At 39.0% G+C, this 15,975-nt stretch overlaps 1 protein-coding gene across 1 annotated transcript; it reads left to right on the plus strand.

Moving 5' to 3' along the window:
• The first annotated feature begins 179 nt into the window (after positions 1 to 179).
• LOC117302387 (ubiquitin carboxyl-terminal hydrolase 5-like) lies at positions 180 to 13,024 on the plus strand. Its single transcript, XM_033786317.1, has 21 exons — positions 180 to 281; positions 789 to 914; positions 1,321 to 1,375; positions 1,635 to 1,756; positions 2,268 to 2,362; positions 2,985 to 3,220; positions 3,484 to 3,578; positions 3,868 to 4,004; positions 4,242 to 4,298; positions 4,501 to 4,572; positions 4,826 to 4,910; positions 5,179 to 5,301; positions 6,138 to 6,291; positions 6,846 to 7,026; positions 7,543 to 7,631; positions 8,115 to 8,222; positions 8,522 to 8,665; positions 9,092 to 9,222; positions 9,919 to 10,039; positions 10,482 to 10,566; positions 11,273 to 13,024. The coding sequence occupies exons 1-21, from the start codon at positions 180 to 182 to the stop codon at positions 11,358 to 11,360; spliced, it is 2,406 nt and encodes an 801-aa protein (XP_033642208.1). The 3' UTR covers positions 11,361 to 13,024.
• Positions 13,025 to 15,975: the final 2,951 nt, after the last annotated feature.

Genomic DNA, 15,975 nt, shown 5'->3' on the forward strand with positions numbered 1-15,975 from the left:
AGCAGACATTCCTATGACATCTGTTTGAAGAAATTTCACCCACTCACAAAGATTCTTTCATATCCTGATTGATGTGGTTTTGAGTGACGTCCTCTCTGATTGGTCACTTGTTAACGAAGCGATCGCAACAAGTGGATCTGGTGAAATCTCGCGTGATTTTACGATGTTTGATAATCAAGATGGCGGCGCTCATGTTGCAGCAATTTCTGAACGATGTTCGAGTTCCGACTGGCGGTGACAAGATCTTTAAAGATGAATGTGCATTTTCTTTTGATAATCCTGTGAGTTAATGTTAAGAGTATGGATTGAACGAGCTTTAGGGTGATTTTATAATGTCGAAATTATCCTTAGCCAATCGTTTGCATGCTCGCTTTTGTTTTTCCATCGCTCTTCTGAAGAATCTTTGTGTGATCATCTCTCATCAGTCATCACTCTTCTGAATCTGACAGCTGACTGAGAAATGAGAGCTTGCTGAGTCACTCTGCTGAGCGAGTGATTGAGTCTGACTCGATTACTAACGTCTCTACTCTATATCCCCACTCATGTGTCTAAAGCAGAGTGTAGATTGGCCATATGATTTGTTTGATTCTGGACTAGGAAATCCCTGAACTGCTGAACTATATAAACTTTAAGTATTAATGTCAACTATTTATAGTTATACAGTATATAACAAAGTTAAAGTTGATAAACATTACATAGTTTCAAAAATAACATGCAATGCAAGGACATACCTGAAGTATTATTATTAAAACTAATTTCGCCTTCTTCTCCGTTCATAATTTTTATAGGAGAGTGAAACAGGTCTCTATGTGTGTATGAAAACTTTCCTTGGCTTTGGCAAGGATCATGTGCTACGCCATTTCCATCATACAGGCTGCAAAGTATACCTTCATCTCAAGACGACTAAGAAAAAGGTTTGTGCGAGAAACAATTTGTCCAGCAATTTGTAGAGCTGAATGCTAATAGTGAGTAGCAAAAGATAACTTTTCTTGAACTTCTCTCTTAATAAAGGGGCACAGTAATTTCCCTCCATACGGGGCACCTCACATCAAAAAACAGGGCACCACGGTGTGACCTGGTTGTGTAGCATGTTGCTAGTAATCAATGATTGAACATATTTGTTGATGGGGTAGGGGTTGCCGATGTAGCCAGGGTCCAGCTTCAGAGTCAACTCGGGCGTGGGGTAGAGGTTGCCGATGTTCTTGGTGCAGGGGAACAGTTTTGATCTTGGACAACACATTGTTGTACCACCATGAAATAAATTACAGTTATCTCTTTGAATGTTATTTTGAAAATCATCTGAAATGTTTTTGTCTGTAGAAGCCCAAGACCCAAGAAGACGAGGACAAGGCCAAACCAACAAGACTTGCAATAGGTAAGAACAATCACCCTCAATACCCAGATGAAAAGTTAGAACCAGCTCTAGAATTGGTTCCAACATTTCATCATTAATTTAGCCAGTTTTGACCCTTCAAAAAACATTATCAGAGCTTTCGACTCTCCCTGATTCTTCAGAAAGTTCCCAGAAAATAAACCAATCTTCAACATTTTGAATAAATTTACATTTTCTTCATTAAGGTGTCCCTTACCAGAGGCCTGATATTATTAATTGGATATTTTGATTTTTGAACCAGGTGTCGAGGGTGGATTTGATGTAGAGGATCAGAACCAATATGAGTATGAGGAAGCTCACTCTGTCGTAATCTTGCCTGACTTTGTCGTCATTCCATTGCCCTGCACGGATCTCCCGATAAAGGTACTAACTGAAATCGTGATTCAGGTAAAGAAGAGGGGGTACGAGTAGGCCTGTATGCTTCATTTTTGAAAGGGCAAGGGCACCAAGGCATTTTCTCCTTGGTAAAGGGCACTCTATGAGGAAACTGTACTGGTGCATTTGAAGGGCACCAAGGCAATGACAAGGGGGCATAGAGGCAATCGCCTCCTTTGCCTCTGTGAAGTATCAGAGTGCATTGGACTAAAATCAGCTTTGTAGTCAACTAAAGTTGTCTATGATATGAAAGGGGTTAAGCGATTTATGTACAAAGGTCCTCAACATGATCGAAACAGTCACAATGTGAGTGTATTAATTTCATAGGGCCAATTTCATAAAGATGGTTAGCAGAAAATACTTCTCAACAAATTTCTTTGCTAAGCAGAAACTGAGTAGGGCACCAGTTGCTGTCAACTTTATGGAATGTTGGCTGGTGACCTGTTTTTTGCTAAGCAAGATTTTCCTGTACTTACCAGGTCCTCTATTACTGTTTCAGATACAGCAGGTTGTTGATGGTATCCTGGCTGCAGAGTCAGCGTCCAGGCAGGACCTGGTAGCAGCGTGGGACGGAGAAGCAAGGGTCATCTCTAAGTAAGTTTAATCTCGCTCCCTGACAAGGGCCCAATTTCATAACGCTGCTTAAGCAGATAATGTTGCTCAACAAGTTTGTGCTTGGCATATATGAGTAGGATACCAGGCACAAATGGTCAAATGGACATGGCATTTTGACTGGTAACCATATTCTGGTAAGCATAATTTTGCTGTGCTAAGCTGCTTGTTGTGCTAAAGCAGCCCTGTGAAATTGGGTCAAGATTAGCAAATCGAACTGTTTAGTAGTCCGAAAGGTTATTCAGTAGTCCACAAGAATTGTTCATTGAAGTCTTTCTGTTTTACTAAGCTTTTTTATGGAAGGTTGACTGTGTGCTATGTACATGCAATAAGCCATAATGCCACATTGCATGCTGGTATTGCGTACATAGTTTATCTATCATTCAAAACCACAGTGGACAGGAGAAGACAGCAGTAGAAGGGTTGACCTTGTCACTTTCAATGGTGAATGTGTTTAGCGCCCTCTTTTGATAATATTTGGCCAGCCGACCACCATTAATAATTTTCAACAGTGGCCTTGTATAGCACCTTTTCACCCTATAGGTTGTATTAATTTTTTGAGTCCAACGTTACAAACACATGTCTATCTTGAAACAAAATTCAGGCATGCCGAACAGCTTCTCCAACTGGACAACGGTGTGAAGGTCCCCCCTAAGGGCTGGAAGTGCAGCCGCTGTGACCTCATTGATAATCTCTGGATGAACTTGACGGATGGAACCATCCTCTGTGGGCGTCGGTATTTTGACTGCACGGGAGGAAACAATCACGCTTTGGAGCACTATGCGGAGAAGAAGTATCCACTGGCTGTGAAGCTTGGAACTATTACAGCAAGTGGCGCTGGTGAGATATATCTTCTACTTTATGTGTCAGTGGTGCGTTCCACTTGCGCAAATATATCACAACCATTCGCGCAAACGTTTTTGATCCTTGGAACAATTATTGAAAATGCACTGCTGATGTCACTGGTGGCGCTCTGTAATGAAGATGGCGTTATCGTACATGACCGGGTATCGAACCCACACTCTGCTGCTGACAACACCGGGGCTTGGGTCCTGTGATTTTGTTTTGCTCTTTTTTAAGGTATCATTTGGTTCCCTCTGCAGATGTGTTTTCATATGATGAAGATGATATGGTGGATGATCCCAAGCTAGCTGCTCATCTAGCACACTTCGGTATTAATATGATGATAATGGAAAAGGTTAGTTTGGTCTAGTCCACATCGTTTGTTTTAGTACAGTGATTAAGTTCTGAGAGTCCGTAGCTTCACAAGGGAAAGATTTGGGGTGGAACAAACACAAATTTACAGAACGTGCCAGCGCTCTACCAACTGAGCTATCTAGCCTTATGTTGGCGTTTTCTCTATTATGTCAATATCTTTGTTCAGGTGCCAGTTTGTTCTGGACATGAGATACAGTAAATAATATAACCACATTCCAAACAAAAATTGATATAAAACATTTTTTTCTGAACTTTTGAAAATCTTTCAGACGGACAAGACGATGACGGAGCTTGAGATTGATTTGAATTCCAAGATTGCAGAGTGGGATGTGATTCAGGAAGCAGGAAGCAAGCTTACTCCACTGTTTGGTCCGGGCTATACCGGCATGAGGAACCTCGGTAACAGGTAAGTTGGATAGTAACAATAAATAAAACAGGACACTTGTTAATTGTTATTGTTAGCATAAAACCTTACTTGGTAATAAATATGGTCATTCAAACTTAGATCTGCCTACCTTTCACAAAACTAAATAAGTTGCAGTTTGATATGCCCATTCGTGCGTGAAAAAGTACTGTATTAGAAGTGTGATTAGTGTTGTATTTTTTTTTACTATTTTTTTCTTCTCATGATTTTGTTTTTCAGTTGTTACATGAATTCAGTCATGCAGGTTGTGTTCACAATGCCAGATTTCCTTCAGAAGTAAGTACTCGAATGGATGGTTAAAGGCAAAGAATACCTTTTCAAAACCGTTTTAATACTATATAAGTTTAGATGTGTTCAATCAAATTAATAGAATTTCATCAACAGATATCGGTAAATGAAGCCCTAATTTTCACAGGTTTGTTATTTCTTGCTACCATTTTTCTGCAGGAATCTGATTTTTGACATTTTTTTTTGACAGATATGCAAATCAGACAGAAGCCATCTTTTCTTCCCCGGTGCAAGATCCAACGTCAGACTTTAACATCCAGATGTAAGAACCCTTGACAATTCACAGATATTTCTCTGTAAACTTGTTCAGCAATGATTTATAAATGGCAGAAAAACCAAACCAAACTTTCGCCCTTGAAACACAATTGTGGACAGTTATTAGCCATTTGCGAGTTATGTTTAAGTAAAGTCTTGTACAAATGGGTCAAATTGTGAAATGGTTAAGTGCCCCAACCCTAAATCTAAGACAGTAAACATGATTAGTCGTATAATTTTTTTTATTTTGATTGACTCAGGGCTAAGCTTGGTCAGGGTCTGCAGTCCGGCAAATACTCCAAAGAACCCAAGAATGTTGACGAGAGCGGAGAGCCTCAGGAACTGGTAAGTCAAAAGAATCTCTTTAGCATTGAAATAATATAATATTTATGACAAATTTTCTTCTTCCCTAACTTCTGGGTGGCAGGGTGGCTAGTGCAAATAAAGTGCTTGCCTCTCACCAATGTGACCCTGGTTCGATACCCGGCTAAGACCATTATGACGAACCAATCCCCTGTAAGCTTTACTCACACTTGTAAGCTAATAGCTCAACACACCCTATTAGTATTATAAATAATTATGATAATAATTCTTGTATTTATTTGGTTTACAGAGTCAGGAGGGAATTACTCCTAGAATGTTCAAGACTCTGATTGGCCACGGACATCCGGAATTCTGCACCAATCGGCAGCAAGACGCAGAGGAATTCTTGCTGCATCTTTTCAATATCGTTGAGGTATTTATACTTGGATAAGAGTATTCAATCTTTTGGAACTGCATCTCTTTGGAACTCACTCCCTCCATCCTACAATCTAGACTGTTTTAAGAGGAATATCAATTCCACTTTAGATATTTTTTTCTACTTGTAGCCCCATACCAAGACTGGCTTTTAACTTGCATACAATTTCTTTTTTTAAATTGGTTCCAATTTTTGTCCGTCCGGTGGGACAAAATTCTAGCTCTTATCATCTTAAGAAGACCTGCTCAGTTGGTTTGAACTTCATGGCTCTGCTTACCCCAGAATCCAGGGCCTAATTTCACAAATTTGTTAAGGAGAAAATTCTGCTTAGCAAATTGCTTTGCTTAGCAAGAAATGAGTAGGGTCATGGCTCGAATTTAACACTAGACCGCAGGCCAAAAGCCAGTGTTTTCAGCCTCGGGCCAGATAATTCAGGACCGGACAAGTCCGCTTGTCTTGTGTATTTCAATGACTAAAGATTAAAGGAATGTTGTTGACCCAATGCCAAGGACACTAGTGTAAAGCTGATTGATACAGCTATTATAAAATGCACTATAGACCGTATTGAATAATCCCCTTTTTTTCTATGAAAGTCGCCATCTTGTAGGTCAAACAGTATGCGCGTCCAAACGCGTACATCAATGAAGCACGCAGCATGCAGCATTCCCGGTTAGATTTCTACGGCACATGCACGCACACACCCAGGCACAGGCACACAGACGCCATCTTGTTGGGCAGATATTTGAACGGTGACGTCATATTCAATATGGTCTATATAACACCTTATTATTATTACTATTATACGCATCCACTATTTGTACATTGTTTGACAGCGCAACAGCTACGGTACCGTCAACCCCTGTGACTGTTTTAAGTTTGAGCTTGAGGAAAGAATCCAATGTGTGCAATCGAGTCAGGTTCGCTACAAGAAGCGATCAGACTATCTCCTACCGTTACCTATACCACTGGCAGCAGCCATCAACCAAGGTGAGCTATTACTAGTTTTGTCCTCTCCTTTTTTCATTTTCATTTATTCTGGTTGTGAAGCAAATGGCTCTCAGAAACTTAATCACTGTACTAGCCCAAAACCCAATGGAGAGAAGACAAGGAAGGGAGTTTGTGATTACCAAACCTATACCTTCACTTTAAGCACAACAAAATAGCTAAGGACAACAAAATAAAGCTTACCAGAATAAGATTTTCAGCCAAAATACAATTGCACTTGTATCATCTTTAACTAGTATCCTCCTCATTTTAGCTTAGCAGAATATTTGTTACCTATGATATTTCATAAAGGGCCTAACTCCACTAAGCCTCTATGCAGAAAATACTGTTAATTCTTTGGTAAGGACAAATTGAGTGGGCACCAGTCGCAACAATGTAAACTTGTTGGAATTTTAGCTGGTGATCTTTTTCTGTTAAGCAATTCTTTTCTGCTCTTGGCTAGTTTTTGTGCTTACAGGCTTTATGAAAGGAATGATTTAAGGCCCAGTGAAAAGCACTATGTAAAAACTAACTACTATTATTATCATAATCTTCAGTTGAAGTTGCTGCGTATGAAGCTAAGAAGAAGGAGTTTGAAACTCGTAAGGAGCACCTAGATCCCAAGGAGCTCGTCCGACCCAGCATCCCTCTCTCAGCCTGCCTAGAGGCCTACATGGCAGCCGAGATGGTTGAAGACTTCTACAGTTCCGCCTTGAAGGCAAAGTCTGTTGCTACAAGGTAAACTATCAGATCCTTGAGTTTTTAATTTCAATATCAAGTAAAATCAGAAACATTGGTGTGAACCCTGGTTGCATGGCAGTTAACAGTTGCATGGCTTCTGACTGGCACCCACGAACACAAATATTTACAAAATAGGATGACTGCCAACATAGGGCTAGATAGCTCAGTTGATTGTGCGCCATCCGGAGGTAGCAAGTTCAAATACCACTCTAGTTGATTTGTCTTTATTCAACTCAAAATTATTTTTAAATTTACTTAGTAAGTTTCCCCTGAGGTTTATAACTTGATGAAGTGATATTCCAAGAACATTTGATATAAGAGATGTTAAATTTGCATCGGGGCTAAAGAATATTAATTTGGGTTGTTTACCCATACACTGATGGTGTTATCACTTTATACTCAGTACTTTCCTGAGTCACGTGAAAAACATTTGAGTTTTTAAAAATGATATCAAAAGAAAAATTACTTTTATTTAGGGACAACATTAAATTAGATTGTTTTCAATTTTCACAGGACAGCAAGAATGGCGACTTTTCCAGATTTTCTGATCATCCAACTCAAGAAGTTTACTTTGTCTGAGAACTGGGTTCCCAAGAAACTTGGTAAGAACTTCTTCTATTGTTAATTAGACATGTCGTTGGATAAGAGCACCCGACTCAAGCTCTGTCGTTTCTCGTCAGCAGAGTGTGTCCGAGTCCAAGTCGTGATACTTGTGTCCTGAAGCAAGACACTTAAACCATTGCTTCGACCTTTGGATGGGACGTAAAGCCGTTGGTCCTTTTGGTTGTGTAAAGCATGTAAAAGAACCCAGTGCACTTATTGAAAAGAGGAAGGGTTCGAAGGAGTAGGTCTGATAGTTCAAACGTAGTCCCACATACCTTGCAGGAAAATACTGAATGTTTCAGCACCTTGAGTGCCACTGAGTGACGGATATGAGCGCTGTTGTTTGACCACAGGAGGTGGGGAGCACAGAAGACAAAGGAAATGATAGAGGAGAGAGAAAAGTATTAAGTTGATGAATGAGCCAGACTAAAGGAGGAATATCTGTGGTAGATTCATTGATGGTTTTTCATTTTATGATAAAGATGTTTCAGTTGACATGCCAGACGAACTTGACCTGAGAAGTTACCGTGGTAACGGACTCCAAACTGGGGAGGCGGAGCTACCTGAAGGGGACAGTCCCCCAGAGCCAGGTAAGAGTCCCATAACCAATAGGTCGAGGTCAACCTCTTTGACCTTGTGGATTGCGTCATCAGCAATTTTAAAATATAGGCATCATGCTTGTCATGTATATTTTGTTCAATTATTCAACTATGGCTATGCATATGTACATGACAAGCTCATGTGACAACACACCTGTGTGTTCATGTCTTGTTAAGTGATTATTTCTCCTGCCAGCTTCGGTTTGGTTACCATGATGAAGGTCTTTTGATGCACCATGATGAAGGTCTTTTGACATGTTTGTATATCTTTTTCTTCATTTGTTTTTCAGAGCCAGAGATAAATGAAGAGACAGTCAAGCAGCTTCAGGATATGGGATTCCCCAGAGAGGGTTGTCGTAAGGCAGTCTATCACACTAAGAACACAGGGGTAGAGCCAGCTATGAACTGGGTCTTCCAACACATGGGGGATGCTGGTGAGTCCAGGCTCCACCTTTAATTATTAGCTGCCCGGTAGAAGGACCTAAAGCTAAACGGTCGTAGTGTAAAATTGTGAAGGAGCTAAAGGAAATGGTCCTATCATTAAATATTAAAGGACCTAAAGCAAATGGTCACAGCGTAAAAATGTGAAGGACCTAAATGAAAAGATGTAAAGTTGTGAATTTGTCCACGTTATTTTAATCTGAGTGGTATATGTGGGGGCAAAATAGTTTTGTAAAAAAGAACTACAGTCATGTAAGTTGGTGGGCTCAGGTCGTAAAGAACTATAATGGCATGCTGAACAAGTGCTGTCATGCAGATGGCTAATGGTAAGGATACCTCAGCTAGCTAACGGTATGGTTCAGACAACAAATTAATGGGAAAGGAACCAGTACTGACTGTATTTGTTGTTTATTTTGCAGATTTTTCTGAACCACTGCAATTGAGCGGTCCTAAGAAGAAGTCTGATTTCGTTGTGAATGAGGACGGCGTTGCGATGATTCTTAGTATGGGATTCAGCCAGGAACAAGCAGTGAGAGCTCTCAAAGCTACTGTGAGTATCTTTTAAAAATCAGGGTGATTTATTATGATGTGAAGCACCCTCTACTGTTTTACTATGGAGAGGCCATTTTCCCCAATTGAAATAGACTGGGCCTCTGTCTGACAGGTCCCTGCCACTCAGATCCAGTGATTCCATTGCATACAATGATTTCATTAGATAAATGTGCAGTGACATGAGCGTTCCATAGATCCCCAAAAAGTACACTGCTTTCACGTCCACCATAGAATTTGACTGCGTATCTCTATGTGAAATGAATGTAAGGCAAAGGTGAATGTATACGTTGGCTGGCCGGCCGGTGTCTAGATTATTCCCGAGCCTCGAAGTGTGACACGTCACATGTTCAGGCTACAAATGAAGCAGACTGAAAAATGTTGTACTTACAACTTAGCTGCGCAGTTTGAGACATTTAAATGCGGATTTGATAGTTTTTATTTTTATTTATGGGATATCGTCTTCTGGACTTGTAAAGGAGATAGTAAAGGATTGCAACCTTAGGGCGGTCAGGCTGGCTTAGTTGTTTCTTGCATCACATTCAACCTTAGGGCGGTCAGGCTGGCTTAGTTGTTTCTTGCATCACATTCCACATCTGGGACCCTGGTGTCAATCCCGATGGGGGCACTATGTATGTGGATTGGGTTTTCAGTCGCTGCATGACTGCATGTTTTTTTTTTGGTTTTTCCTAAATAGGACAATAACATCGAGAGAGCCGCTGACTGGATCTTCAGCCATCTTGATGAGCCTGTTGCTATGGAAACAGAGCAAGCTGCGGCCCAGCCAACCGCCTCCACATGCCATGATGGAGAAGGAAGTAAGAGAAACCTTCTGCTTTTTTTATTTTAAAATATTGACATGCTATGACCATGTGACCTTTGTTTACCATAAGTGTGACCTTGTACATTCTTGTAGTATTTTGGCAGGCAAGATACTGCACTAGTAATCATAATGGGAAAGTTGATATTTTCTGTCGTAATTTCCACATAAATCCAAGAGATATAATAGTAACAACTGAACAAGTTTTGAGATGTACCAGACAATCTCCTTACCAGTGCAATCTCATTAAAATGTGCTGGTGTTTCTGGCAGTGGCTGCCGAGATTTATTTTTTAAGAATTATGCAGCATTTCTAGTTCTTTCTTAAAAATAGTAGATGTACCATTTTCACAAAGTGAGACAGTGGAAAAACGTTTTACTTTATTTTTTAAGTAACAAAAATTAAATCTTAAAATCAGATAACTTTTGTATTTATTTCAGAATATCGTTTGAAAGCATTCATCAGTCACATGGGGACGTCAACGTCATGTGGTCATTACGTCTGCCACATCTTCAAAGATGGAAGGTGAGTTACAATATATTTACAGTTTCAAAGGGAAGAACCTTGACTCCTTGCTTGTAGAGTGTGGAAATCCTAAACCAATACCCAATCTAAGTGTGCCGAATTGTCTCCGTGCACCCCAGGCAAGGAGAGTGTGTCTCCAGTGTGCAGATCATACATATTCATTGGTGCAAAACCAGTACCCAACATTTCTATTAATTTTATTTATACATTTCTCAGATTGTGTACTTGTTTTTAAATTACGGATTAATTTTTCCCGCGTGGACATAATCCAGATTTAAGACGACATCTCAAAAGCTTTTGAAATGAAATTTTCACATGTTAATTTATTGAATAATATAGGATTAAAGCAATCAAATGGTTTAAAAAGCCAAAGATATATTTGTCAATATTAGTTTTGGTTTTAACCTTATACCGATGTGTGTTAGCACTGTATACTCTGTATTTTCCAGAGTTCTGTGAACAAATCACAGGCTCAGTACTCGAGTGGAATTCGAGAACTAAAATCTTTGCAATTCTAGAGCATTGTCTTATCAACTAGACCACCGAGATTGTCCGAAGGCTAGAGGCAGTACCAATCCTATATTTTAGTAGCGGGTAATACTGCATCGATTTAATAGATACACTTTTCCTTTATCTTTGATACATAGTTTCTACCCAGTGTTAACTTTTCATTGATCAAAAGTTCTGATATTGTTTTTGTTTCTAGATGGGTCATCTACAACGATCGAAAAGTTGCAATGTCCGAACACCCTCCTAAAGACCTTGGCTATCTCTACGTGTATCAGAGACTATGAGAGACGCACACTAAAGACGCTTCTATGCACAGCCACAACTATGGGTAAACTTGCTGTTACAAAGATGTGTTCCAGAGACTATGGCCCTTTTCGAAACCATGGCTTTCGGCTCCAGATACGGCTCAGACTAGCTTGGCCCCGCGGTTTCTTGAACAATATTGTGTGTACTTGGCATAAGTGCTCAGGGCTTCAGACAAGAGAACGGAGCCTGAGGCTGAATCCATAGCCGAAGTCGTGGATTCGAAAAGGGCCCATGAGAGAGGCCACTCTAGCTGACTAGAGATGCCTGTGTGCACAGCAACAATCATAGGTACACTTTCTGTTACTAAGTCACCAAACGAACAACAGATAAATATTGAGTAACTCTTTCAAAATCTTGTATTCGACAAACTCAAGAACTTTTGGTTCATCGTTGACACAGCGATTATTATTGTATGTATAAGAAACATTGAGGTAGCTGCTACATCAGTGCTTTTCAAACTGTTGTTCATAAAATGGAAATATTGGGTAACTCTTTGCAGATCTTGTATTCAGAATACTCAAGGCCTTTTTGTTCATCGCTGACACAGAACTGTTGTTCTTAAAATTGACATGAACAAAACGTGTATACACATGATTGTGGCTGTGCACTTCTGCCTGAAATGTTTAAAGTTGCCTCCATTGTTCAGTTAGAAAACTCAAGCCCTTTCTATTCATCATTGACTCAGCGATTTAAATAAAGTTGAGACAACTGCTACATTAGTGGTTTTAAACTGTTGTTCATAAAATGGACACACTACAAAAATTGTAACACATATTTGTGGCTGTGCACTTCTGCAATGTTTATATTTGTCTCTGTTATTCAATTAACCAGGTTTGTTTAGGAGAATGTTAATCTAGAGTTGTATCCTAATTGCATCTACGACTGTTGCTTAGGGCGTCATATCCTTTAAAACATAAAACTAGCCGTAGCTGTGGCCGTAGCTGCAGCCGCAAATTTCTACACAGCCTTGGAGTATTGCTTATACAAATGAAAATAAAAGGGAACAAAGATGATATTCACTGTTGATGTTTCGAGGCAGAGCGATCTAGTTCACGGAGCTTATAGTTCTAGACCCGAGTTAAAAGAGCTGCTTAAGCACATAAAGTATCTAAGCACAACAACATTTATGCTTACTAGATAAAGGTTACCAGGTAAAATATTATGTCACATGTACAATATGTGACTGGTAGCCCGCTTATCTATGCTATTAGCACAAAATTGTCTCCTGAAGATGATCAGAGCATACTGATCGTAACACTGTTATCACCGCGTATCATTTGTGACTTGATCCTGCTCGATTTTGCTAAGCAGATATTTGTTAAGCACATAATTCAGCTTAGGACCCAATTTTGTTGAGCTTAGCAGTTTTGATGCTTAAGCAGCTCTATGAAATTGGGCCCTGGTTACACAGGGTTAAACCGTTCAGTTTCTATCCCAGAGATGTTGTAAAATGTTTTATGTAGAAAATGTTTTCTACCTTTGTGCTGTTATTGTTGGCAAAGCCATGATGAATTTTTAGTAAAGGTTGAATCTTGTTCAATAAATACGTTTGTCAAATTAATTCTTTCAAGCATTACATTTGCATGTTTTAAAGGCACTAGAGACCTTTGGCAATTTATCAAAGACCAGTATCCTCACTTTCTGTATCCCATTACATGCATGAAATAATAAATCAATGAAAATCTTGACTCCATTGGTCATTGAAGTTGCAAGAGAATAAATGAAAGAAAAAACACCCTTGTTGCACAAATTTGTGTGCTTTCAAAAAAGGCTTCTTGTCAAAAGTATTTTATTATTTGAGTGAGAAATAACCTCCTTCTCAAAAACTATGTTACTTCAGAGAAAGCCGCTTCTCACAGTGTTTTATACTATCAATAGCTCTCGCCATTGCTCATTACCAAGTTACTTTTTCTGCTAAAAATAATTATGAGAAATTACCAATAATGTCCAGTGCCTTTGTGACCTTAATTTTGCTTGTAATTCACAGTTGGTATTTCCCAAAGTTTGGGGCAACTCGTGACAAAAAAAAGTGCCACCATCGCTTATCGTACAAAGATGTTATTTCATTGTGAATCCTTTGAAAAGGTATAAACGAAAGTAACAATTTTAATGAGGAAAATTGTATAAGAAAGAGTATTAAATGTCTCACTATGACGCCCCAACTGATAACAATGTGGTTTTTTGCTTGCTTGTTTGTTTGTTTGTTTGTTTGTTTGTTTGTTTGTTTGTTTGTTTGTTTGTTTGTTTGTTTGTTTGGTTTTTTTTTTGTGTTTTTTTGTTTTTGTAAGTTAATATTCCCCGTCACTGGTATGCAGCTGTTGTTTGCTTACCCTGAAAATCACTGGGACATTTTGGTTGGAAGTCTAGTTTTTATGAAGGCCAACATTTCAGGCTAAGAAAATGTGTGTGCTTAGCAGCTCTATGAAATTGGCCCATGTTCTTTACTAGAGAACTACAACCAATTTACATCCCTCTTAAATTTATATATTTCAAAAGGGCGGGGGGGGGGGGTCGCTGAAAGCGGAGTGTTCTGTCCAAAAGCCAATAATAAATAACTTTTGGTGTCGCACGTGGATTTGTTTATGAAGTGCGCCCTCCATAGTTCAATCTGAGACAGGTTTATAACAATGAAGGAAGGTTTGACAGCTGACGACGTGACGCCGATCCTTCATGGATATACCAACTTCTTTTCAGTTTTTGTCTCTTCCAAGACCATCCATAATTCTTCACCTTTCGGTCATCAGTAGTGGGTAAGTTACTCCATATTATAGGGCTATTTTGGGGGTTATGCTTGTGTTGTAAGTTGACAATTTCAGGGTGTTTTGTGCCACTGTTGTTCCTGTTGAATGTTGCGTTTGTTTTTGTGTGCAAACGCCATGCCATTGGCTCAACACGGTACTAGCCTAAACAGGTTGAACCTCTCCGTTGCAGCAATGGGGCCTGCCGTCGATTTCACCAAACTCTTCCTAATTTAAGATTAATCTTAGGACTTAGGATGAGTCCCAAGCCTGTACTGTAGCATGCAGACCTTACTTACTTTTAAGATTAATCCTAAGTTAGGACGAGTTAGACTAGGAATAGGATTATTCCTAGCATTTCATGAAATCGGCTGCTGGTGTCCTATCCCAGGGCTACGTCTCACGAAGCAAGATACATGCAACTATTTTTAGACACTCTACAACAAAACAATAAGAACATCCATTCACAGTTTTTGTTTTCATCCATATCACTCCCGGAGCCTTGCATGTGGTTTGGTTGAGTTGTTTCAGTCCCTACCTGATCTGACTGCGTTGGTTTAGGGAGTTGTCCTTCCATGTCTTAAGCCAGGCGTGTAACTGTTTTGTGCAAGCTCATTTTAGTAATGGGAGTTTGGGTAGGTGGTTTTATCATGTCCGCTTTCCTCTTAGAATAGTAGTCTTATTCCCTCCACTGCTGTTTCATGTGACATCTACAGCCATTAATAAGCTGCATACAGAGGCAGGAACCACACTTACACACAGAGTTAAGTCCGACAAAGCAAGCATTTCTGCACACAACGCAGACCTCAAAATAAAACAAGACACCAACAGCTATACTACCGTGGTGTCTTGCTATGGTTAAATGAGGGTTTGTGTACTTTTTGTACTGACACAAAACTCAATGTCCACAGATTTACATTAATGTTACACGGTTTGACGATAATGAAGGTAGAAAGCTTCCCTCAAAATATTACTTGCTGAGGTGCTGCAGTTTTTGAGAAATAAGTTAAACAAGTCACAAAAACAAATTTTTTGCTCAAGAGATGAAAATTATTTGAGCATGTACAACTATTATGACCAGAAGCCTACTGGCAAATATGTTGAACATGCTAATTAGTTTTCATTTTTTTTTTTTTTTCATTTTCAATTGATCTTAATTTTGTTTCTGTTTTGGCCACTGGACACTATTGTTAAATACTCAAAATAATTGTTTGCATGAACACGAACTCTGTAAAAATAGAGAGCTGTATAACACATTGTGAGACAGCTCCTTCTAAAGTATCATAGTTTTTGAGAAAGAAGTGTATTAAATCTTGCTCAGATAATAAAAAGGCAGGCCTCTTTTTAGGCATCTGAGAGCATACAAATTTGTGCAAAAATTAGTTTTTTCTTTATTATTCTCTTGCATTTTTGGTGACCAACTGAGTCAACATTTTCACAGATTTTCATTTTTGTGCATACCGAATAAGAAAACTGGTATTTGACAATTACCAAGCGTATCCAGTGTCTTTAAACTGTAAATGTTACAGAAATAAAAGTCTCACTTAAAATTTAAATTTGTTGAAGAATTTAATAAATAATAATAATAATAAGACTTGTAATGTGCACATATCCACCCTGCTGGGTGTTCAAGGCGCAGAATTGGTATTACTTTTCAACTGTTTTGCTGCGAATGTTCAGCTAATCTTTGTTCTTTCTGTTCAGGTTTTTGAGAAACCTAATTTTGTTTTACTATAAGAAATAAAACAAAAATAAATTTTAAGTACAAATTTTAAAAGATATTTTTGAGAAACATAATTATTTTCAGGACATTCTTTATGAATTTGGTTGTTGTCACAAGTATTTCATTTTGAAC

The sequence above is a fragment of the Asterias rubens genome, chromosome 18, assembly GCF_902459465.1.
Source record: "Asterias rubens chromosome 18, eAstRub1.3, whole genome shotgun sequence".
Lineage (NCBI taxonomy): Eukaryota > Metazoa > Echinodermata > Asteroidea > Forcipulatida > Asteriidae > Asterias > Asterias rubens.